This window comes from Dromiciops gliroides, chromosome 3, assembly GCF_019393635.1.
Source record: "Dromiciops gliroides isolate mDroGli1 chromosome 3, mDroGli1.pri, whole genome shotgun sequence".
In the NCBI taxonomy this organism is placed as follows: domain Eukaryota; kingdom Metazoa; phylum Chordata; class Mammalia; order Microbiotheria; family Microbiotheriidae; genus Dromiciops; species Dromiciops gliroides.
The window spans coordinates 670,217,332-670,242,695 of NC_057863.1; the positions used below are offsets into that span (position 1 = coordinate 670,217,332).

General features: G+C 52.2%; 3 protein-coding genes across 3 annotated transcripts in view; all 3 read right to left on the reverse strand.

The window, feature by feature from the left end:
- The window catches only part of CABIN1 (calcineurin binding protein 1), a 105,409-nt gene extending 102,305 nt beyond the window's left edge, over positions 1-3,104 (reverse strand). Inside the window, 6 exon segments of the mRNA XM_043994113.1 lie at positions 1,296-1,380; positions 1,383-1,410; positions 1,497-1,524; positions 1,526-1,586; positions 2,558-2,755; positions 3,068-3,104. Of these exon segments, the coding sequence (XP_043850048.1) occupies positions 1,296-1,380; positions 1,383-1,410; positions 1,497-1,524; positions 1,526-1,586; positions 2,558-2,755; positions 3,068-3,104 (437 nt within the window).
- A 2,464-nt stretch (positions 3,105-5,568) lies between these two features.
- On the reverse strand, positions 5,569-8,377 carry DDT (D-dopachrome tautomerase). The gene is made up of 3 exons (XM_043991230.1): positions 7,733-8,377; positions 7,201-7,376; positions 5,569-5,752 (listed from the first exon to the last, which is right to left on the reverse strand). The coding sequence occupies exons 1-3, from the start codon at positions 8,360-8,362 to the stop codon at positions 5,569-5,571; spliced, it is 990 nt and encodes a 329-aa protein (XP_043847165.1). The 5' UTR covers positions 8,363-8,377.
- A 5,340-nt stretch (positions 8,378-13,717) lies between these two features.
- Positions 13,718-14,663, reverse strand: MIF (macrophage migration inhibitory factor). The gene is made up of 3 exons (XM_043995052.1): positions 14,438-14,663; positions 14,078-14,250; positions 13,718-13,897 (listed from the first exon to the last, which is right to left on the reverse strand). Exons 1-3 carry the CDS (start codon positions 14,543-14,545, stop codon positions 13,831-13,833), a joined length of 348 nt encoding a protein of 115 aa, XP_043850987.1. The 5' UTR covers positions 14,546-14,663; the 3' UTR covers positions 13,718-13,830.
- Between the last annotated feature and the right edge of the window lie 10,701 nt (positions 14,664-25,364).

Sequence of the window (25,364 nt, forward strand, 5' to 3'; positions counted from 1 at the left end):
TTCAGAAATATGTTTAATATGACTGTATCAGATTGCTTGCTGTCTTGGGGAGGGGGAGAGAGGGTAGGGAGGAAGAAAAATTTGGAACTAGAAATCTTATAAAAACAAAGTTTGAAAACTATCTCTACATGTAACTGGAAAAATAATTAAAATATTTGTATGAAAAAAACACAATAATAACTGCAGACAACATAAAAAAACCTGGAGTCTACCTGCCAAGACAAACCCACGATCTACAGGAAACAACTTATAGAACATTCTTCACATAAATTAAAACAGATCTAAAACAGGATAAATACGCATTGTTCAGGGATAGGCTGAGCCAAGTAATAAAATGTGCAAAACCAATTAACTACCAAAGAATTACCGAGCTAGAAAAATAAAAACAAGATCCATCCAGAGGAAGAAAAGGTCAAGACTATCAAGGGAATCAATGAAAAAAATGAAGGAACTCAGCAATGTCAGATCTCAAACTGCATTCCAAAGCAGTTATCATGAAAATAGGGGCCACTAGATGGCGCCATATTGCAGAGTGGCTGGCCTGGAATCAGGAAGACTATTCTTCCTGAGTTCAAATCTCAGACACTTAATAGTTGTGTGACCCTGGACAAGTCACTTCACCCTGTTTGCCTCAGTTTCCTCATCTGTAAAATGATCTGGAAAAGGAAGTGATAAACCACTACAGCATCTTATCAAATGGAGTCACAAAGAGTCAGACACAACTGAAACAAATGAACAAAAAAAAATCATGAAACAATCTGATCCTGGCTAAGAAATAGCCAGTATCAGATGGATACTGTTCAAGTGGAATAGATTAAATATACAACATACAAAAGTGACCATAGTAACCTAGTGTTCTATAAACTCAAAAGTCCCAACCACTGGGACAAGAAAATCATTATTTGCAAAAAAACTGCTTGGAAAGTTGGGAAGCAGTTTGGCAGAAACTAGGCATAGACCAACATCCTACACCATATGTCAAGCTAAGTTCTAAATCAGTACATGAAGGGACAGCTAGGTGGTGCAACAGATAAAGCATAGGCCCTGGATTCAGGAGGACCTGAGTTCAAATTTGGCCTCAAACACTTGATACTTACTAGCTGTGTGACCCTGGCAAGTCACTTAACCCCATTTGCCTCACTAAAAAAAAAAACCCAAAAACTGGATGTACTGAGCAAAATGAGCAGAAGTAGAACATTGTGCACAGTAACAGCAACAGGGAAATGATACTTAATGGGGGCAGGGGGCCTCTCCTCCTCTCTGACTCCCCAGCTCCCCCTGGGCTGGGGCCTCACACCTCACGAAGCAGGCGGATCTCCAACAGCTCCTGGTAAGCTCTCTCTGATTCCTCACAGCGGTCGTGCTTTTGCAGGTCCAAGGCTTGTGGTACAGGGAAAAGGCTTCTGCTTCCTGGCAAAGCCACACAATGAAAGGTCCCCAATAAGCCATGAGCACCATGGTCTGACCCAGGGAGAACCCGGCCCCAACCTACTCACCTGAGCCTCCTTGGTCTGGGTTTTGTGCTTTTGATGTCCCATCATGGTCATCCTCCACAGTGAAGCTAGCATTCAGGCTGCAATGCGGATCTAGAAAAACAGAAGCCCATAGCACAGGGCTATGTGGAGCACAGTGGTTCTGACCCCAGAGCCTGAACCCTGGCTGCCAGGGCCCCAAACGACTGACAGGATGCTGCCCACGCTCCTTCTTCCTCCAAGGAGCCCCATACAGAGGAGCCAGACCCCCCAAGTGCTGACCTGGTCTGGGCCCTGCCGGGAAGCCTCAGGAAATGGGGACAGTGGGAGGTGTGGGCTCTGGGGCCGCCACCTCATCAGGGCAAGACCAAATCAAATCCAAGGACAAGGAGGGAATAAGAGCTTCATAAGGACTCTGAGCCTCCCAAGATCTTCCCACCCCTGAGATGCCAGGAACCCCCACCTGTGACATCCTGGTCACATTATAGGGGCTCCCTCTGATGACTGGCCCCCGGGCCCCACAGCCGGAGAGGCTAGCCCGCCCAAGGCCAGCGGCTGCACTCAAAGACCCATCTGGACTTCAGGAATCCATGCATCATCATCATTGAGGGCACATCCCACATCCATCTACATCTTGGTTGATTGGGCTGAGTGGATAAAGGCTTAGGGCCTGGTTTCAGGAAGACCTGGGTTCAAATCCACCTTGGACAAAGCCAAGCTGGACAAGTCACTAGCCCTGGTCTGCCTCGATCTCCTCATCTGTAAAATGAAGATAATAATAGCGCTCTCCGTCCCTCACAGGGCCGTCGAGATCCAATGAGACTAAACTCCCAAGGCGCTCAGCCGGGCTGGGTCCATGCAGTGACAGACGTCTCCAGGATCTCGGGGCTGGTCCTCAGCCCAAACCATGGCAGCCTCAGGGAGGGGGGGAGGGGGGGAAGGGGCTCACTCACCATCTTTGCAGAGGCTCCACCCCTTCAGATTATCTCCTGCTCCTACCACAGGTCACATCTGAGAGCAACAAGAGGCTTCAGGGCGGAGCCTGGTGCCCCGGCATCCAGCCCAGCCCTGCCTGACAAGCTCACGGGCCTGGTAAGCAGGGAGGGGGCCATTGCTGACGGGCTCCGAGGACAGGGAGCCCACCGCCTCCCTGGGCAGTCCCTCTTCCCCAAATGTGGCCCCGTTGGAGGCCCACCCAGCCCCTGCCCCCCGAAGGTCCTTTCTACTGCAGGAGAAACTCCCCCACACCTCTGGGCCCACATTCAGGAGGCCAACGCCCCAGGCTTCCAGCAAAAGGGTCGGCAGAGCAGGATGCGGTGGGCTCAGGCAGAACCTTACCTAGGCAGTCCCTAGCACAGTTGCCCCCTTCCCATGCCATCTCCTTTGTACCGAGCCCGGGGGTGATGGCGCTGCAAACACGCAGACCCACCCTAGTAGCTAAGGAGCCCGACAACCTGACCAGGCCCTGGGCAAGCCAGCAGCTGGCCCCCAGCATCCATGGGCCCACCTGGAACACTTCCCAGTGGTGGGCCCCTCCCTGGCTCCCTGCCTCAGTTTCCTCCACTATAGAACACGGATCCTCCACTGCACCGCACCTCTACCATCCTTACTCCTCTCTCCCTGCCAGGCCATGGCCGAGGACAAGAGAAGGGTGGGAGGCTTCCCCCCACCACCCACACCAGGGCCACTGGGGCCAGGGGTGGGGAGAGACTCTAGGGCAGGGACCAGGAAGGCCAGAGGCCTGGAGGATGGGGCCAGACCCCCAAGGAGGAGGCAATGCAAAGCGGCCCAGGGCCCCCCAAGTGAGACAGGGTGAGCAGAGGCCACCCCGCCGTGACCTGCCCAGGAAGCCCCCAGTCTGGGGTCTCCCCATGGCAGATCCAGGCAGGGTGACAGACACACAGCCGGGGGGAGGAGGGACCAAGGGCAAGGGTTGGCCCTGCTGACCACCGCTCTCCAGCCTCCCTGCCACTGCTGACAAGAGGGGACACCCGCTGACGCTCCCCTAAGTCTCTGCCTTCTCCCTTCTCTGGACCCTGAATGTCCTCCCTGGACTGAGACGCTGACTGCTGGGCCCTCTTACCAAGGGACCGACATGGGGAAACTGAGGCAGGGCAGACGGGGCTGCAGAGTGGGACCTTCCAGTGACACGGAGGGAAACTGAGGCAGGGCAGGACGGGGCTGCAGAGCAGGGACCTTCCAGTGACACGGGGGGAAACTGAGGCAACCGTAGGACGGGGAGGCAGAGCGGGACCCTCTGTGACACGGGGGGAAATTGAGGGAGAGTGGAGGGGAAAACCCAAATCCCGGTACCCCGAAACCCCAAACAGCCTCACCCCGGCCTCACCCACCTGGATCTCTCCAACAATTGTTTCTGTTGCTCCCGGCTCACAGAGTCTTGCGCAAGCGCAGAAGAGAGCGCAAAGGCCCCGCGCGGGAGCGGCCAACAACGCGCGCGCCGATTGGACACTATGCCGGGTTGCCTTCGGCCAATTGAAGCGAGAAGGGCGGGGCCCTCCTGATGACGTCATGGCAGCGCTCGCCCCGAGAGGGCGGGGCCGTCCGTCTTCGCTTCCGGGGCCGGCTGAGCTGGGTCAGAGGGCGGGACCCCAGCGCCCGCGCGCTCGGGCCGGAAACGGGTTCCGAGGGCGGGGCATGACGGAAGTGACCCCCCCGCCCCCTTCGCTGGCCTTCATCCGCTCCCCAGCGGGGCGGCCGGAAGCTGGAGGGTCACGGCAGGAATGACTCCAGGGGGGCGGGCCCGGCCGCAGGGCGCCCCGCCTTCTGTAGGAATGGCCCGCCCTCGCCCCGCCAGGGGGGCGCTCTGGCTCGCGCTCGTACACCTGCATTTCCCCCCCCCCTCACCCACGTCCCGGGCACAGACTTTGCTGTCCGGATGCCCTCAGGGCAGCTCTATAGGGGTAGGGCTCTGAGCCTAACCCAAACCCACTGCGTGTGGCTGGGGGCGAGGGGGGCTGCTGGGAGGACTGGATTATACGAGCGCCCCAATAAACGCTCCGGGGACCATCACTCTCCTCCCGTCCTGGCTGGTGGGCATCAGGACCCCCCTCCCCACGGCCGGCCTGCCACCTTGCCAGTCCCCGACCTTGTTCGTGTCCATGCCCCATCACCCTCACCCCTTCAGCGCCTGGGCCCGTGCCCTGCTTTCTGACTCAGACTTAGGCCAGTGTGGGCCCATCAGGGCAGAGATGCTGCAGTCAGGACCTAACGTGACCCCTGGGGCAGGGGATAGAAAGGAGGGAGGCCCAGCCAGAGCCTTGGCAACACCCGCACCTAAGGGGCTTGCCGGAGAGGAGGTGAGAATGGGTGCAGGGTCTGGCCAGACTTGGGGGACGAGTGTCCCAAGCAGTTTGGCTAACATGGCCAACTAGGTCAAGGCCGATGAGGATGGAGAAAAGGCTATGGGATCATTGCAATGATGTGGGCAAAGGAAACCTTGGGGGACAGCTTCATAATGAAGAAAAAGAGTTAGCTGAAGCAGCCCAGGGTTTGCCTTTGCCAGACTTTGGGCCCCAAGACCCCCAGACCTGGTCTGGGACACTGTCCCCTTCTCACAACACAGCGGCATCATCCTCCTCACGGAAGTCATCCAGGCTCCACCAGTGGCCTCCTGATGTACCATGCTTGGAGCTGGGCAGAGCTCCAGAGGTGGAGCCTGGACTCCAGCTCACTCAGAGCTAACCTCGGGGCCCACTCCTGCCTTCCTGAATTCCCCATCCCCTGGCTGCCTCGTCACACTCGGATTCAGGCCAAGTATCTGTTGTTAGAAGAGAGGCCAGGGCTTTGGACATGTGAAGTCATCTATCTTCCCTCCCGGATGAAAGAGTCAGTCCATCGAACCCTCTGTGCCCAGCCGTCCTTCAGGGTAGTCACGGCCCTGAGAATGAGAATCCACTTGCTGCCACCACCAAGCACAATGGAGATCGATCATTCTGGTTGGGATCCCGAGCCTGGTGGTGAACTCTGCCACTGACCCCCCACCATCACCATCAACGGAACCTTCTCATGAATGCTTCCACCGGACCCCCGTCCCCATCAGCCTCCACCTCTGGACTTGGGAAAAATGAGTCAGTGCTCAAGCAAACACAGGGCTCCCTTTTATTCTGCTTGCCCTAAGGAGAATCCTTGGTTTGTGTCCGTGTGGGCAGAGACCCCACTGGTCCATCAGCACCATCTCTGGGCTGCTCACAGAAACGTCATCACTTGTGCCTTTCTTGCCAATTTGCCAAGGTCTCCAGGGGTAGAACCGAATGTTAATTCTGCAAGAAGGAAGAGTATGGGCCAGTCACTCCCCAGAGCTACTGTTGAGCTCATTCTCCAGCCCTTGTCACCCCTCATCCCCTGCTCCCAGCTCCTAAGGCCTCCTAAGCTGCCCTTTGGAGCCTATACTTGTAGCACCCCAGTAGGCAGGAGGGAGGGAGAAGGGCCAGGTCAGCATAGCAGCGGGTCCGGTAAAACCAACTGAGAGCAAGGAGGGGCCCCAGGGGTTCGTCTCTGGCCATGCACAAAGCCCCATGGGCATTGGAGCAGCAGTTACTGCTGCCGTCCTGCCAGCCACCTGTCGGACCAACAGTGGGACTACGGAGAGCAGGAAATGGGCCTCACACACCCTCAGGAAGGCTCTGCCCTGTCAAGGACCAAGGTGTGCTCTCCACATGAGGAAACTGAGCCCCACACAGATTCAGACCGTTTGTCAGTGGCTGAGGCAATCAGATACTGAACAGGATTAGAACCCGGCTCTCTTGATTTCCAGTCTATTTTCCTGGCCAGAGCCTCTCATTCAGCCACAGTCCCATACACCAAAGGAGAGAGGGGCTGGGACCTCGATGCTATCTTCTTGTCCCCCCTTACCCCTAAACAGCTCCTGACAGGGGCCAGACCCCAGTCACTGCAGAGCACCATGCTTGGGGGCAGGAGCCCTGAGTTCATATCCTGCCTCAGACACTTCCTGGGCATGTGATCTTGGGCAAGCCACCCAGCCTCTGTTTCCTCATCTGTAAATTGGGGGCAATAATAATAGCACCTACCTCCCAGGGCTGTTGTAAGGACTAAATAAGATAGTGTTTATAAAGTGCTCCTACATCTTCACATGCCATCATTATCGTTATCCTCCTCATTCCCAGTCAGGGGAGACTTCATCTGTCAGCCCCAACCTATTCGAGGATGCCCTGAGCTGGTTCAGTGGTCCCTGCCAAAAGGGCCCAGCCCAGGACCTTGAGCAGTGGCATACCTTCTTAGTCCCTGGCTGAGCACAAACGCTGAGGTCACGGGAGGAAAGGTCACAAACTGGCCTCGGGGAGGAGCCTTGGAGCTACATTAAGTACCCAGTAAGCAGAGTGGAGGAGAAGGGCCCAGCCAGGAAAGGACAGGAATGTGTGAGGGGCCTGAAATAAAGCTGAAAAGGGGAGCAGAGTGCAGGCCAGAGCTTGGAATGACGGGCTAAGTCATGACACTGGCCTAACATTCTGTCACAGTACCCCAGAAAGCTTGAGGCAGGAAGGATCCCCAGAGTCCAAACATCCAAGGGTCCAAAGTTCCTTGCTCTAGAGCTTGCAGGTGCCTCTGAGGGTCATTTAATCCAATGGTCTCATTCACAGATGAGCAAACTGAGGCCCAGCCAGTAAGTGACTTGCCAAAGGTCAGATGGCAAAGTAAGTGTCCTGCCTTGGGACTCCGACCCAAACACCCATCAGGGGCTGGGAACTACCTGTCCTGACTCAGGCTCAGCTCCTTGGTGAGGAATTCAAAGAACTTGGCGCTGTGGTCCCGGTTCTCCTCTGCTGTGCCAACCACCCCAATAGAGGAGACAATGAGCTGGGCACAGGGATCCCCTGAGCCACTCAGGATCATGGTGAGGTCTGGCCTCACGGTCACATTGACTCTCTGCAGAGAAGAAGGAAGGAGGAAGGGGGTCACCAGGGGCTAGGCAGGGACAGTGCAGAGGGAAGCAAGGAGGCCAGGACAGGGCAGAAACGGGAGGGAGCCAGAGCAAGATCGTGGGCCGATGGGTGAGGGCACGCGGCTGGGCCTCAGGGATGGACAGAGGGGAGCCCAAGCCAAAGGGCTGAAGCTGCGGGGGCCCAGGGTGATAGAGGCCGGGGTCAGGGACGAGAGGGAGGTCCAGGCCAGGGCCAAGGACAGGAGTGAGTCTGGGGCCAATGGAGGCCGTGGATGGCAGAGGCCAGCGCGGGGCAAGGACGCAGGGGAGGCCCCCAGGGGCCAGGCCGGGGCGCACTCACGTCCTGGGGCTTGCCCAGCACGGCCGCGGCCGCCGCGCACAGGCGCTGGCTTAGGCCGCTGGGCAGCCGGGCGGCGGGCAGGCTGGTGTCCAGCTCCAGGTAAGGCCTAGGCGGCCGGCCGGGCTGGGACTGCGTGGTTGGGGATCGGGGGACCCTTCCCGGGGAGGTTGCTCGAGGGCTCGGCAGACGGACCTGTCTGGCGAAGGCCCGGCGGCTGTCCCAGGGGCGGCGTGAGGGGTGGAGGTGCTCACTCGGCGAGGGGCCCCGGCGCAGGACGGAGGGGGGGAAACCGATCGCTAGCTCCGGGCCGGGCTGGGGGGAAAGGAGCTGGACTGGGGCCCGGAGTCCAGTCGCGGGGCGGGCCGAGGCTCCGATTGGCTGGTCGGGACGCGAACGTCTCCGATTGGGCGGGACAGCCACACCCCCTCCCCCGCCCAGTAGGACACCTCGTGGTCTGAGAGGAGATGGGGAGGGGGAGAGAAAGGAAGGAGGAGGGAGGAGGAAGGGGAGAAGTAGAGGAGGGGGCCGACCCCATTCCTTTCCCTGGAGGGCAGCAGCCCAGCCATCCTCGGAGGTCGTCTCTGCCCTTCTGTGACCTGCGGGTCGTTGGTGCCAATGGCCTGGGCTCATTGTGCCCCTAGCTCCCGAGAGTCCCGGCCAGCAGGAAGCCTCTCTGTCCAGTGGGCAGCCTCTTCCCCCCACCCCCACCCTCTCCCCCCTCCTCCATCTTCCCCCGAATCCCCTCCCCCTCCCTGCAGTTCCCTCTCGCTGTCTCTCCCTCTCTCTCCTATGTTGTCTTGGGTCTCCTGTCCATGTTCCCCACAGGTGAATCAGATCCTTGTCGCTGTCATAGGCAATACTGTCTGCTCCAGGGCTTCTTTGCCCAAGACCTGAAGTCCTAGCGTCCAAGGCTGCTCCCTCAGGACACTGCTGGCCTGTCTCTGGCTCATGGATTGCTCCCATTTGGCTCCGAGGGTTCACCACCTCCCCTCCCTGCAGTCAGTTGGTCAGTAAAGTACCCTAAATGCTGTGGAGACAAAGATAGGCCCTGCCCTCAGAAAGCTCACAGTCTAATGAAGGAGATAACAGATACGGGGAACCCTAAAAAGGAGGAGGGAGAGAGTACTCCCTGCAGAGAATGGGTGAGCTGGTTGCCCTGGGCACAGGGTGCCCTCCTTATGTGGCTCAGAGCAGGCCAGGTTGCTTAGGGGACCCATAAGTTGGGTTCTCTCTGAGCCCATGGAGCCACTGGCTCCCCTTTGCTAGCCTGGCCAGCTGGGCAGAATAGGGGGCATCAATGATGGGGTAAGCCACCCACTTTACCTCAAACTGATTGCATTTCACATTTCCCAGAGAGGTCAGCCCATCCCCCCCAAAAAAGCTGCCTTTTGTAGTAAGAATTTGGTTTTGTTATGGGCCCAGGCCACCCCAGAAGTGGGGTACATCAAAGAACCTTCTCCTTGAAAAACTAAACCGAAGGACAGACACACCTAAAGAGGTAAGTGGAACCTGATCTGGACTGAGCTAGCTCTGGGACCATCACCCTTCATTCCAGTCTCCCTCAACCCTAGGGAGATAAGATTAGGTGTGGCTGCTGCCTTTGTGGCCTGAGGAGGAGAGAGAGATGGTTTGAGAGATCCACAGCCACCCCTCACCCAACTCCCCCAGCCACCACCAGTGGGGGATAGTCCTCCCTCAATAAGGGAACTTTCCACAGATGATCACCCCCATCAGTCCTCTATAAAAGTATCTGCCTGTCTCCTGCTTCAGGAGATTGGTATCTCAGAGCCACACTCTGTACCTTGCCTTCTCCCCATGAGAAGTCCAAGGATTTCTCTCTTGGTTTCCCTTCCCCAGCCCCTAAATAAACTATTCTTATTCCATTGGATTTGTGTGCAAGAGGGTGTAATTCTTTAAAGAGGAATTCCTAAGGACCCCAAACCCCTACCCCCAACCCTTGCCCCAACCTCTATCCCTATCCCAAACCCCCTACCCTATTTCCCCATGACAGTTTTTAATCATAAAAGTATTTTATTATTTTCCAGTTACATGTAGAGATAGTTTGCAACATTTGTTTTTGAGATTTCTAGTTTCAAATTTTTCTCCCTCTCTTCCCTCCCCCCTCCCCAAGACAGTAAGCAATCTAATATGGGTTATATATATACAATCACATTAAACATATTTCTGCATTAGTCATGTTGTGAAAGAAGAATCAGAGGAAAAGGGAAAAACCTCAAAAAACAAAAACAAAAAAGTAGAAATAGCATGGTTCAATCTGCATCTACATGCAGAGTCCTTTGGAACTATCTTCCACTATTGTATTGCTGAGAAGAGTCAAGTCTATCACAGTTGATCAACAAACTATGTTGTTGATATTGTGTACAATGTTCTCCTGGTCCTGCTCATCTCACTCAGCATCAGTTCATGCCAGTCCTTCCAGGTTTCTCTGAAATCCACCTGCTCATCATTTCTTACAGCACAATAGTATTCCATTACATTCATATACAACAACTTGTTCAGCCATTCCCCAATTGATGGGCAGCCCCTCAATTTCCAATTTCTTGCCATCACAAAAAAAAAGCAGCTATAAATATTTTTGTACATGTGGGTCCTTTTCCCTTTTTTATGATCTCTTTGGGAAAAAGACCTAATAGTGGTATTGCTGGGTCAAAGGGTATGCACAGCTTTATAGCCCTTTGGGCATAATTCCAAATTGCTCTCCAGAAAGGTGGTTGTTCAGTTCACAGCTCTACCAACAATGCATTAGTGTTCCAATTTTTCCACAGCTTCTCCAACATTTGTTATTTTCCTTTTTGTCATATTAGCCAATCTGATAGGTGTGGAGGGTGGTGCCTCAGAGTTGTTTAATTTGCATTTCTCTAATCAATTGTGATTTAGAGCATTTTTTCATATGACAATAGATAGCTTTGATTTCTTCATTGGAAAACAGCCTCTTGATATCCTTTGACCATTTCTCAATTGGGGAATGACTTGCATCCTTATAAATTTAATTTCATTCCTGATATTTTAGAAATGAGGCCTTTATCAGAAATGCTGGCTATAAAAATTATTTCCCAGTTTTCCTGCCTTCCTTTTAATTTTGGATGCATTGCTTCTGTTTGTACAAAACCTTTTTTATGTAATCAAATCATCCATTTTGCATTTCATAATATTCCCTATCTCTTGTTTGGTCATGAACTGTTCTCCTTTCCATAAAATCTGAGAGGTAAAACTATTCCTTCCTCTCCTGATTTACCTGTGGTATCTATCACCTTTTATTCTAAATTACGTACCCATTTTGACATTATTTTAGTATAAGTGTAAGATGTTGGTCTACCATACTCTCTTCCATTTTTCCCAGCAGTTTTTGTCAAATATTGAGTTCCTATCCCAGAAGCTGGAGTCTTTGGGCTTATCAAACAGTACATTACTAATGTCATTTACTACTGTGCCTAGCCTATTCCCCTGATGCTCCACTCTATTTCTTAGCCAGTACCAGACAGTTTTGATGATGGCCACGTTATCGTAAAGCTTCAGATTTGGTGCAGCTAGCCCACTGTAGTAAGAATGTGTGATGCACCAGAAGCAACTGGGGACACAGGGCAGAGAACCCTGTGGTCTGGAATCAGGAAGCCCAGCATTCAAATCCACCTGAGATGCTTCCTATCTGTGTGACCCTGGCAAGCCACTTCAGTTCTGTTTGCCTCAGTTTACTCAACTGAGAGTGGGGCTCATAAGAGCCCCTACCTCCCCTACCTCCCAGGACAAATGAGGCTAATACGTGTCACCTGACACAATCGGCACTAGATAAATGCTTATTCTTCCCACTCCCACCAGTTGGGTTCCACAAACTTCACCCATGGCAGCAGTGTGACTAGATGTCAGCCCACCTGAAAAATATCTGGGGATATTATTTGTCCCCAGGAATCTCTTGTGTACTAGAGAGAACCAAAAAGTTGGGCTGACCTTGGGGATAGAAGTTAGCTTTGCACACGGTAGGGACTTAATCAATGTTTGGGGCAAGCTAGGTGGTGCAGTCAGGAAGGCTCACCTTCCTCAGCCTCAACATTTACTGGCAAGTCACTTAATTCTGTCTGCCTCAGTTTCCTCATCTGTAAAATGACCTGGAGAAGGAAATGGCAAATTACTCCAGTATCTTCGCCAATAAAACTCCAAATGGGTCAAGAAGAGAAGAGGACTGATCAATCAACCAATCAAAATGCTGAATTAATGCCTTAAATTGAAGTGTCTAGGGCAAAATTTGAACTCAGGTCTTCCTGGCTCCTGTGGTATAATGCTATTTGCACTGTGGTACCCCTGCCTTTGTCTCTCTAAATATTCTCCCTATGCTCTATGTTTTTGCCTTTATTTCCACAGCACTTAACACAATGCCTGACACATGGTTATCATTTAATGTTTGCCAGCTGACTGTTGACTGCTCTAGAAAGTTGTAACAAAAGGATCTATATAATTCTCTCTAGTTTTAGCTCTGAGCCCCCAGTCAGAAATAGTGCTACGGCACAACTAAAGTTTTAAACCCACATTTCTTATCCTCATGCTCAGGGGGAACCCAAAGGGTAAAAGCAGATATTAAATTGCTATCTTGGAGTCCATAGTTTGGGGGTGGGAAGTTCCAGCAATAGAGCAACTATCCGGACACTCCTTGTGCCAACTCAGTCGGTAGGCACTGCCAAACCCTTCCTCCCTTGTGGCAGCTGTCTCTTACTGCTCTCCCAGCTCCCCCCAGCTCTTAAAGCCTCTCCTTGCCCAGTGCTGGTCGTAGCATTAGAAAATGAGCCTCCCAACCCCAACCCAACCCCAGTCTTGCTTCTGCCTGAAATCAAACCATCCCATTGTCTTTAAAGGACCACCAAGGCCAATCAGTGAATCATTTGTTCTTACAATGTTGGTGGCCAGCGCCCCCCTCCAACTCAGAGAGGTTCATGCTTCACACTGCCCCAGGCTCCCTTGGAGGGGAGGGTCTCTGCACTGCTGGGAGGTTTGGGGCTAAGCAGTAAAATGGACAGAGTGACACCCCTTTGTGGTGCTGATGATCAGAGGGCACATGGAAATGCTCACTCATCCATGGGACTGGACTATGGACCCCAGGCTTTCTCAGCCTGAACATCCAGGCTCTGCCCATTGAGCCTCCCTCCCCTGCCTTGGGGAAAGTGACTCAGCGACTTTCCAGCTGGAGGCCCATCCTCTCCTTGCTGGGGAGGGGCCTTGGTCCTCCATCCTCCCCCACCACCACCACCACCACCACCACCACCACCACCACCACCACCACCACACACACACACACATCTTGCCCTTCAGCACTAGGGACTACTGCCTGACTGTAAACCCCTTGAGGGCAGGGTCTGTCTAGTAGAGCCCTCCTTCCATGCAGTTATTGCCTCCTGTAGGAATAGGCTGGAGGTCAGAAAGGGTGGAGGTTTGGGCCCCCCCCCACTTGTTTCTGTGTCCTCTGGCCACCCTAGCTCTCGTTAGGTGCCCAGCACTATTCGTCCAGGAGCGGCTGGGCTCTATCCTGAGGAGCCGGGCTGAGGAATGGCAGATGTGGCCTGAAGACCCTAGTCCATGCAGTGGGAAATGGGCCACACAGGGGATCCCAACACAGCCCCCAGCTTCTGGCCCTGACCCAATTCGGCAGCAAGCTCAGCTGGGCCTGACTTGGGGGCTACTAGCCAGGGAGTCTGGGAGGCAAGCAGAAGGGCAGGAACGCAGTGCCCCTCCTCCACTAGGACTGCAGGCCTTCACCAGCCCGGTAGCCACCCTCTCCTCAAACCCAGGGCACCCAGTCCTGATGAGGTCCCAGGAGGGCAGAGAGCCGGCCAGAGCCTCGAGCGCCAGGCCTCGGAGTGGGAGATGAGCAGCCCAGGAGAGGACATCTGCGGCATCGCTGCTAGTCAAGGACGCAGGGGCCGCCCCTCCTGGCTCGGGGAGCGCTGAGACAGCCCCCCACACACACACACACACAGATCAGACACCTACGATCTCTTTATTGATTTCCAACTACACAAGAACCAGGGGAGTGACTAGGCAGCAAAGGTACATGCTCGGGCCGAGGGTACCGGTCGAGGGGGGGCGGGCGCTCAGGCAAAGGTGGAGCCGTTCCAGCCCACGTTGGCCGCGTTCATGTCGTAGTAATTGATATAGATCCTGGCAGGAAGAAAAGGGACGATGGGGCCGCGGAAGTGGCCCGTGTGCCCCCCTCCCCCACCTGCTGGCACAGGCCCTGGCATCTTCACCCACGCCCCTGCCCAGGAGAGAGGAGCCCCCTCTGGTCACAGAGGAGGAGACTGAGGTTCAGAGCGGGGAGCTGGGGCCCCTCCCCCTCACCTGTCCCCGGGAATTTTGAGGTGCTTGGTGAGCAGCTCGCAGAGCTGTTTGCTGTACGCCTTGTTCTGGGGCCCGCCGATCTTGCCGATGCTGTGCAGGCTGCAGAGGGCGCACGGGTCCGAGGAGCCCCCGAAGGCCATCAGCTGGTCCGCCGAGAGGTGCACCGCGATGTACTGGGGGAGGGGGGGAGGGGGGCGTCGTGGGGGGCGCCCCCTCCTCCAGGGTGCGCCCCCTCCCCCCTCCCGGGCGTGCTCCTCCCATCCGGGTCCCCAGGGCCCCCCCGCACCCGGTCCCCCCTCCTCCCCGCCATCCCACCCCTCCTCCGCCCCGGCCCCCCATCCGGTCCCCGGCTGCCCCCACCTGGGCGGGCTTGCCCGTGGCCTTGGCCAGCTGTGCGGTGAGCTCGCTCAGCAGGGAGTCGGGCACCGCAGAGCGCGGCACGTTGGTCTGCACCACGAACATGGGCATCTTGGCGGCGGCTCCGGCGGGCGGCGGCGCGGGGAGGTGGGAGAGGTCGGCACAGAGCAGCGGCGGCTTGAGCCGAGTGAGCCTCCGCACGTCCGCACCCGCCGTGCCGCGCTGGGCCCACGCGACGAGGGGGCGGGGCGCCGGCGCCCGCGTGACCGTGCAGGAGCCTATCAGGGGGCGGGCCGGACGGGGGGGGGGGGCCGATGCTGGGCCAGGGGGCGGAGCGGAACTCCCGCTCCGTCCGCCCCTCATAGCGTGCCGCTTGCTCTAGGGGCATGGTCCGCCCTCCACTACCTTCTCTTCCCTCCGCCCTCGGACCCAGACCCGCTTGGCTGAGTCCCTGGCCAAGGAGAGACTCCCCAAGAACCCCGCCAAGTGACCCGGAGCCCCTTAGTGGCCCAAACCTAATGGCCTCCCCCCCTCCACCTGGGTCTCACTGCAGCCCTGAGCACCGATGTAGGAGGTGAAAAAAGGGTTAATAGAAAATCCTAAGACCCAAGCGCTGGTACAGACATTAGCTCTAAAAGGGAGTCAGATCCCAGTTAATGGATAACTTATGTCAGGTTCTCGTACCCATTGTGATCAACATCCGTAAGAGACCAGAAGGGTCAGGTCAAAATAACAATAAAGGAAAAAGAAAACCCATAGAAATTCTAATGAAAAATGATTCTATTTTGAAACTAGCCATGGGAAATCGGAAAGAGACATGCGCAAAAAGGCCAAAATTTGCCCCCAGGTTCACCTCAAGAAGCGTAAACCCCAAAACACACCTCCACTGAAAAAGGGACCCACCTCGGGGGTTGGCTTAGGACCCCAGGAACTCCAAATTAGGATAAGCCCTCCCCTGAAACACCCCTAAGTGGAGAATATTATAATGAGTAGAACAGGCCCTCCCTTGTACCTCCCCAAGGTGGAGATTATCATAATGAGACTGATAATCAATTTATCCATACTATAAATGTAACTGTCTTTCCTCTCCTTATTGGAGAGATACCTTTCCACTATTCTGGTTCTCTCCCTGTGGTCACCCACAGCATTGCAATAAAACTTGGGAAACTGAGTCACTGAGTCTTGTAATTCTTTTGGGACGACTCAAGATCAATATGACCCCCAATTCCAGCCCACATCAGGCACTATGGGTCACTCACAGCCCTCTGGGACCATGACCCTCACCCCTGGCTCCCCAGGTTCTCCTCCTTCCTCTCTGACCATTGGATCCTTCTCTGTCTCCTCTGCTGGACCCTCCTCCAGGCCACACCCTCTAACCCCTCGGGTGCCCCCCGCCACCGTCTTGGACCCTCTGCTCCTCCTCTGCATCATCTCGTCACCCCCCCCCATGGATTGAATGACCATCTCTGCCAGTGACTCAGGTTGGCCTGGCCTGCCCCCCCCCCCTCCAGGGTCTCAGACATCCCCACCTGGATTGCCAGCAGACATCTGAAACTCCACATGTTCATAACAGAACGTGACTTTTTCTCCCCAACATTCCCTGCATCCTACCGAGGCCTTCCAGCTCCCAGCCTCGGGGTCATCCTGGACTCCTGGCCATCTCACATACACCCCCCCCCCCATCCAATATGGTCCCAAGGCTTGTAGATTTCACCTTTGTAACATTTCTGGTCAATTTGTAAAGGGAGGCAACACTCTTTAGGGAATTTAGATCTCTCTCCCCAAAGGGGAAGATAGCAAAGGCCAGTTCTTGAGATTTAAATTTCCCTTTTCCCTAAAAGGGAGGAAAACTAGAGCAAGAGGGTGCCTGAGAAATTAAAGAAAGGTTTTCATTAAGCAGGGAAGAAAGAAATCACATGTGCACAGGTACTATCCAGCCTGTGCAGATTAGCACAGCAAGTAACTCTAGAGAGACTATATGTATCTCTTAAACAAAGGCAGGTGAGGAATTCGGAGGAAAGGTGGGCTTAGAAAGGAATGGGTCGGTGAGCCCCAGCACCAAGGGGAGGGGAGGAGTGAGGAATTCCAGGTGTCCAGTTGTGGCCTTCAACACAAATCAGAAGGCATTCCCTGTGATAAACAGTCCAGGAAGTTCAGGGCTTCGTTATCTCAGAGAGCCCCAGGACCAGAGTTAGGGGAGTCCTGAAGAGAATGTTCTCTCCAAAAAGACCATAGAATATAGCCCCAGTCTCATAACCTCAGTGAGGAAAGTCTTGAAGATAGGAATATCTCCTGAAAATCCCTAAGCCACCACCTGGCTCAGGGTCAGCGCTTCACTGGCTTCAGAGGTGCTGATTTTCTGCAGGTCCAACTGGGCTTACTCTGGGTCACTGCAAAGGATTGTTGGTATGTGTACAGCCAGTCCTCATGTGGCTCTTCCCGGTACTCGAATAGCTGGGGAGCTCAGGAAACTCAAGGAGGTAATTAGTGTCCTCAGTTACAGGTGCATTCATACACTTGGTGAGAAATGTCACTCCAATGACTCTGGAACACAGCATTGGTGATGTGTCAAAGGTTCATTTGTTGTCATTCTCCTGAGATGGGCCACCCTGTGTTGGTGACCAAAAATGGAGGCTCACAGACCTCCTTTTATCCCCTAGTCCCTATCACGAATGGCCCCTCCCCTTTTTCACCATTATTTCGATTACTCAAGGGTTACAATTTACTCGCCAAAAACTAGCTGATCAGAATGCAGTATTTCTTAGCCAGTAGGGGAGGTGATACAGGGACAATTCTTCAATTCCCCCCTTATATGGACACAGCTCAGGAGCAGACCTAATCTGGACCAGCTCAGGGTTTCCCTGAACCATGTGATTTTGTTGGGGGGGTGGGGGAGACCTTTTTCCTCAAACAGGTCCGGAGGAGTGTAACTTGAATGGTGACTATTATATTCTTGATAGGAGAGCAATCCCCATTTCCTCACAATCCCTCTGCTTTTATTTTCTACTATTGGGCTCCTCTCATTCCATTTATTAAATACATCCTCTGCCTCTGAGTTAGCCCTGGAAGGAAGGGGATAAACCTTTCCATTTCCTAAACTAGGATTCCATCCATCCCATCCAGGTGGTGTCAGCCCCTGAATTTTCTGCTAACATCTTATCAAGGGCCATCCTGTTTTCTCAAACCATTTTGCTAGTTACAGCCAGTTGTTCAGAAATACCCTGTACAGCGTCCCTTCAAGACTGGTTTGGCTCCTTGGCAAATTCTATAACAACCCCAGGTATAACACAAGGAGCAGTTCTCAATGACTACCAAGACTACAACATCAGGTCTCTTTGTAATTTCAGTAACACACTCCCAGTGTCCATTCAGTTAGCCATTTCATCGTGGATCTCAGATATCCCATATATGGCTTAAGTCCTAGGGACTCAGCAGAGGTACTAGTTGAGCATCAGACTGACTACTGACAAAAATCCTCAGAAATCAGTACATTTCTATATAACAATACCAAAATCCCAGAAGCAATACTGGAAACTGCCATTTCAAGTCACGTAAACATACACCAAGGATCTGGAGACAGCATGTTCTCCTAGTTCTGATCGTCTCGCTCCGAATCTGTTCATGGAGGTAGAGAGTGTGCAAAGGGCTCAGCAGGAGCCAGGCTGTGCCTCCCCATCACCCGTCTCCATCCTGGGTCTGAGAGGTGGGGGTGGGCGGCCGCTTCCCTGATGCTAAGGCGGTTCGTGGGGTGCCGGAGACCAGCGCCCTGTTCCATCACTTGGCTTTTACAAAGCAATGTTTACTTGGCAGAGCACAAACAGTTCTGATCAGCCCTGGGGCACATTCCTCCTCTTCCCCCTCAGCCTCACTTTCCCCTTTGTGAAGTGGCTTACTTCTCTCAAGGATTTTCCTCTGCTCTCCTTAATCACTTTACTTCGTCCTTGTTCTGGGGCAGCTTCCAACACCTACACTTAAACTTACCCTACCAAGGGGGGCCCTCCCACGGTATCTGACTACTACTCTCTGCATTCAAGAGGGTAATTACCTTTTTTTCCTTTTTTTTTTTTTTGGTGAGGCAATTGGGGTTAAGTGACTTGCCCAGAGTCACACAGCTAGTGTCAAGTGTCTGAAGTTGGATTTGAACTCAGGTCCTCCTGAATCCAGGGCCGGTGCTCTATCCACTGCACCACCTAGCTGCCCCAGAGGGTAATTTCTAAAAGCGTCCCTGACAAGCCCCACCTAGTGTACTTCCCATTGGAAATCAGCCCGTAGGCTTTTTAATAAAGGTCATGGTAAGAAAAGTTGGCAAAAAGTATCTTGTGATCCTGACTGGGGGCTTAGGATAAATCAGAAGAGGTTTCTCCGGTGAGAAGCAAAACCAAAGATGACCAGATAACAGGACAGACATAAGGAGGAATCAAGGGACTATTAAAGTTTAGATTCACCAACTAGATATCAGGGAGGGCGGACACCCCTAAGAAGTCAGGGAGACAGAGGGAAGGATCCACTAGACAGGAACTGACAGTCTCAGACCCACTTTGGGATCTGGTTTAAACAGGCCCCCCCCCCCCACCTTAGGAGTTATGGGAAGCTGGAATAGCTTAATTGCCTTGGGAAGAGGCCAGAAGAGAAACCTGCCTCCGGCTATGACTGTGTTTTCACCTCTTCCCCTCCGAATAGCAGTGACTCATAACCCTAAAGCTGCTTGGAATGGCTTCTGAGTGGAGGGAGATTTGTAGAAAAGCTGGAAAAATTCCCCAAATGAGGTATGGTCTAAGGATATGAACAGGCAGTTTTCAGATGAAGAAATTAAAGCCATCTACAGGGGGCAGCTAGGTGTCGCAGTGGATAAAGCACCAACCCTGGATTCAGGAGGACCTGAATTCAAATCCGGCCTCAGACAGCTGTGTGACCCTGGGCAAATCACTTAACCCTCACTGCCCTGCCAAAAAAAAAAAGCCATCTACAGCCATGTGAAAAAATGTTCTCCATCACTAATGACTAGAGAAATGCAAATGAAAACTACTCTTGATGTGGGATAGAATTTAGGGTCAAATTGATCGTGAGGCATCCCAAAAGAATTACAAGACTCAGTAATTCAGTTTCCCAAGTTTTATTGCAATACTGTGGGTGACCACAGGGAAAGAACCAGAAAAGTGGAAAGGTATCTCTGGAATAAGGAAAGAAAGATAGTTATATTTATAGTGTGGATAAATTGATTATCAATATAATTAAAATAATCTCTACTTTAGGGAGGTACAGGGGAGGGCTTTTCCTAATTTGGAGTTCCTGGGAGCTTGAGCCAAGCCCCAAGGTGGGGAACTTTTTCTGTGGAGGTGAATCTGGGGACAAATTTGGCCTTTTCTGCACGTCACTTTTTGATTCCCATGTCTAAGTTTCATAATATTTTCATTTATCAGTAGAATTTCTATGCCCTGTCAGCATATCATTGTTATAGTTAAGATCTCTGTGACCTGCCTCTTTATGTTCTTGTTATGAGTGGTGATTAATGTGGGTCACAAGAACCTAGGCCTTGACTTGTATTAATGAAGACTCAAGTCTTAAGTTATCCATTAACTGGGGTTTGAATCCCTCTGTGATGTTTAAAATGTAAATTGTGGTCACCTTAAATTAGAAGCTTCTGCACCAGTCTTTGGGCATTAAACATTTATTAAAGCATAGAGGTATTCACAAGGAGTTCAGGGAAAAAAAAGGCTTATCTAGCATAGAGTTCCAGCCTGGTTGGGTTCTTCCTCAAGTCCTTCTCCAGGAGCCTGCTTTAATCAGGAACTCTCTCCAGCAAGCTGATTGTGGAAGCTTTTTATAGGTCTGGAATAGAGGCGGTCCTTACCCACTGCTTCAAGCTGATTGGTTGGCATCATCGACATCCATTGGTTCTGAAGGTGTTCTCAAGGTGTGATTACAATCCAGTTAACTTGAAGTAAGCTAATCAGCAGTTAATCACTCTCACTTGATTCAATCAGTCTGGATTACTCTCCAGGTGGGTCTTTGAGTATCTGCTAAATCTCATTATTTCATCACACCTCTAAGAGCTCAGATCTAAATTAGAGCTCGGGTCTTAGGTTTTTCTGTTAACCTTTTTTTGACTCCTACATCATTCTGAGGTACCACCTCACACCTATCCAATTGCCTGAAATGACAAAAAAAGGGAAATGATAAATGTTGGAGAAGATATGGGGAAAACTAGAACACTATTGCACTGTTGGTAGAGTTGTGAACTGATCCAAGCATTCCGGAGAGCAACTGGGAACTATGCCCCAAAGGCTATAAAACTGTGCATACCTTTTGACCCAGCAATACCCCCAGTAGGTCTATATCCCAAAGAGATCATAAAAAGGGAAAAGGACCCACATGTACAAAAATATAACTGCTCTTTTTGTAGTGGCAAAGAATTGGAAACTGAGGGGATGATTAAACAAGTATTGGTATATGAATGTCATGGAATCTTACTGTGCTGTAAGAAATGATGAGCAGGCAGATTTCAGAAAAACCTGGACTTACATGAACTGATGCTGAGTGAAATGAGCAGAACCAGAACATTGTATCAACAACACTGTGTGATAACCAATGGTGATAGACTTAGCTCTTCTGAGCGATACAATGATCCAAGACAACCCAATAGACTCATGTCAGAAAATGCTCTCCACATCCAGAAAAAAGAACTATGGAGTTTGAATACAAATTGAAGCAGACTACTTTCACTTTTCTTGCTATTGTTTCTTCTTTCTTGTGGTTTTTTTTCTGTTTAGCTCTGATTCTTCTCTTACAACATGATGTAGAAATATGTTTAATATGATTGTAATGTATAACCTATATCGGATTGCTTACTGGCTTCGGGAGGGAAGAAGGAAGTGAACTGGGGCTTAGGATAAATCAGAAGTTTCTCCTGTGAGAAGCAAAACCAAAGATGACTAGATAACAGGACAGACAGATGGAGGAATCAAGAGACTATTAAAATTTAGATTGACCAACTAGATATCAGGACAGACATATCTAAGAAGTCAGGGGAGATAAAATTCTATAGCAGGAAAGTCAGTTAGGTGTGGCTACTACCTGACCAGGGCTAGGAGACAGAGGTAACCCCAAAGGTCAGAACCATCATTTCAAAAAAAGTCCCCCTTACTCTCGGGAATATGACAAGCATCCAAGCTTTCACCACCCCACCCCACCCCAAAAGGCAACTTCCCAGTTTTCAAGTGGACACCCCTTCTACCCTCTATAAAAGCTTTTGCCTTCCCTCTGCTGGAGGAGAATGTTTCTTAATGTATACTTTTTTTTTTTTTTGGTGCAGAGCAATGAGGGTTAAGTGACTTGCCCAGGGTCACACAGCTAGTAAGTGTCAATTGTCTGAGGCTGAATTTGAACTCAGGTTCTCCTGAATCCAAGGCCGGTGCTTTATCCACTGTGCCACCTAGCTGCCCCTGAGGAGAATGTTTCTTAACCCTCCTCCCTAGGGTTGAAATCTTTGATTTCCCACCTGGTCACTTTCCTAGCGCCAAATAAAAGATCACTTTAATTCTAATTGGGACTGTGTGCAAGAAGAGTGTAATTTTTTTATTGAGGAATACCTAAGGACCCCCACCTCTCTCCTGTGAAAGAAGGGAGGTGGGAGAAAAACCTGGAACTCAACATCTTACAAAAATGAATGTTGAAAACAATCTTTACATATAATTGGGAAGAAAAGAAAAGAAAATACTATTTTGAAACTCACACATATACAAGAAATGCTGAAAATGCTCCCTACCATCCCAGCAGACAACAAGCCAGAAAAGACTTAAGTGGACTAATGCTGAATGAAGTGAGCAGAACCGGGAGAACACTGTACACCACAACAGCAACATTGTGTGATGATCAGCTGTGATAGACTTGGGTCTTCTCAGCAGTGCAATGATCCAAGACAATTCCAAAGGACTCATGCTGGACAATGCTCTTCACATCCAGGAAAAGAACTATGGAGCCTGGATGCAGATTGAAGCAGATGAGTTTCATTTTTTTTTTCTTTCTCGTAGTTTTTCCCTTTTGTTCTGATCTTCTTCCACAACATGACTCATGTGGACATTTATTTCACATGATTGTACATGTATAACCTATATCAGATTGCTTGCTTGTCTTGGAGGGAGGGGGCGAAGAAAAATGTGGAACTCAAAATTTTATAAAAATGAATGTTGAAAAATATCATTACATGTAATTAGGAAAAAAATGCCATTAAGTAGAAAAAAAAGAGAACCCTTCCCCCCCACCCCCAAGCTGTGTTAGAAAAGGTGACAACTTCCTGGTTAGCTCCCAAAGCTCTCCCCCTCCTTCATACCATAGACCAAAGGACACAAGGAAATATCCACACTTGCCTAGACCTTGGATTTTATGAGGAGTAACTAGGTCCATAAACTGCTCTGCCCCCTTCATCTGGCTGCCTGGAAAGCAGAGCCAATCTACCTTTCTGGCTTACATGGCCGAGCAGAGCCTGGGGGGAGGTGTCAGGGCACCCTGGTGCTGCTGTCCTCAGCTACCCCCCCACTCTCTGCCCACTCACTGTCTACCCCCCACTCTCCCCCCACTCTCTCCCCCCAACTCTCTCCCCTCTCACTGTCCCCCCCACTCTCCCCACCTACTCTCTCTGCCCACTCACTCTCTTTTCTTTTCTTTCTTTCTTGTTTTTTTTGCAGAGCAATGGGGGTTAATGACTTGCCCAGGGTAACACAGCTAGTAAGTGTCAAGTGTCTGAGGCCAGATTTGAACTGACTCCAGGGCCGGTTCTCTATCCACTGCGCCACCTGGCTGCCCCCTGGCTCTCCTCTTCTCTCTGGGGCTCTTCTTCACTCTTGTCCCCATCTAGAACAGACAGTATTTACTGGACTAAGGAGAGGAGTAAAAACCCCAAATTCCTTCCACAACCAAGGCGCGTCTAGGCTATTCTTTTTCCATCTAGAGGAGGCAGGACATTCCTCTCCAGAGTGTGGAGTATTGCCAAGCCTTACAGTCATAGACCTGGCACCCTTAATGCTACAGCCCAGCACCAAATATACGCCAGGACATAACAGAGGGAGGGTGGTTCACCCCACACCCCAGGAACCCAACTAAGGCCGCCACGCCCAGCAGTAGCCACAATACCCGCTATAGGCGTCTTTCGTGATGACAGGCCTAAAAGCCTGTTACAACCAAGCAATAACAGTCACAGGTGGCTAGAGACCAAAGTTAGTAAGGCGTGACCATGACCAAGCAAACGAGCCGTTACAGTGCCTGGCTCCTAATAGACGGGAATCCACTGCATCTGTGCAAGGACAAACAGATGCCTATTCCATGGGATGGTATGTTGGGGTTAGTAGCTGGTGTACACCTCCCTCCAGCTTCACCTGGACATTGGCCACTAGTCTGCTCACCTACCTGTGACCTGCCAGCTCTAGCCTGGGCAGATTCCAATCCTTACCTCAAGAACTCAAGGCTTGTCTGCCATCTTGGGGGCCACTTTATCAACAGGAGAGCGGCCAGTCTCTTCACGATGCAGTACGGGGAGATCCCCATTAACCAGTGAATGCCAAGACTTGGGAGCAGTGTTACCTGGGGGTAGGTCTTGACCATGAACAGGAGTGCTGGTCGGATCACCATTTGTTTCTTCCAGCATTCTTCTGGCGATGAGCTTCTCATGACCTCTCTCTGGACTCAGAGACAATGGTCAGGAATATTGGCAGAGCACAAGTCAGTGGTCTGGCATGCCCAAACGGCAGGCAGGGCATGAAGCTGGTGGTGTCCTTGGTAGAACCCGTGGCCACATGCTGACTCCCCTGCCATCTCTGTTCTGGCCGCTGGCTGTGGGCACCCGGAGGATGGCGGTGTTGCCCTAGAGCCTCCGTGCTGGCAGAGCCAATATCTCTCTGACCACTCTCCCAATCTCCCAAGTGCCTCCTGGTACCGTGAGTGGGGTTGGTTGGCTGTGTAGCCCCATAGGCCACGACCCAGCTCCCACGTCTCCTGCTGGCTCCAAGAGCCCTCAAAGACGGACTCTGGGGTTTTCTGAGCCACCGCCCGTGACCTTCACCAGTCAGCCACAGACAACTGAGCCGAGGCAGGCTCAGTGAAGCGAGAGCCATGCCCTCCATGGCTGCCACAGCAAATCCTGGCAGTGTCTCTCCCTGCGCTGACAGTCCAGGCTCCGCCGTCCTGTGGTCTCCTGGCCAGCTGGGGTGGGTGAGCCAGAGCCACCTCTCGTCCCTGGTGAACGGCACCGGCCGGCCACTTTGGCGTTCCTAAATCTCAGTGGTGACCCTCTCCTGGGACTGGGCCAGCAAGCCTCTCAGCCGCTCAAGCTTCTGCTGGCAAAGGCCACTGGTCGCCTGGGACCCCAAGTTCTCCCAGCAGGTGCCTGTTTGCAGCACCGCGGGTCGGCACTGCTTAGGCGCCATGTGAGTGGCAGGCACCTGCTCACATCTGTTGGCCCAGTGGCCACAAAGGGAGTTGTTGGTCCCAGAAGCAGTTGGGGAAACCCTCCCGTGCCCCCTTCTCTTCTTTGCCTTCCATGGGCGACTCAGGGTCACCCCAGAGCCCAAAGCATGCCAGCTTTCCTGGCATCAGGAGATGAGCAAACACTACAAATTCCAGTCCAAATGGGTGGAAGGGGGCGTGGGCTGCTAAGATCACCTGCTCTGCAGGGAAGGGTCCCTTCCACCCACATCAGAGCCTTCCGGAAGACAATTGAATCTCATCAGTTTCCTCCTAGCTAGGTGACCCTGGGTAAGTCACTCTACTGTTGCCTGCCTCAGTCTCCTCTGCTGTAAATGGGGAGATGATACCCTCCTCTACCATGAAGCTTGAGCATCATACTTGTAAAGTGCATAGCAGCACTACCTGGCATATAGTAGGTGCCTAATAAACGAAGACGTGAGTTCCACCAGACCAGGTTCTCATTAGGTGGCTT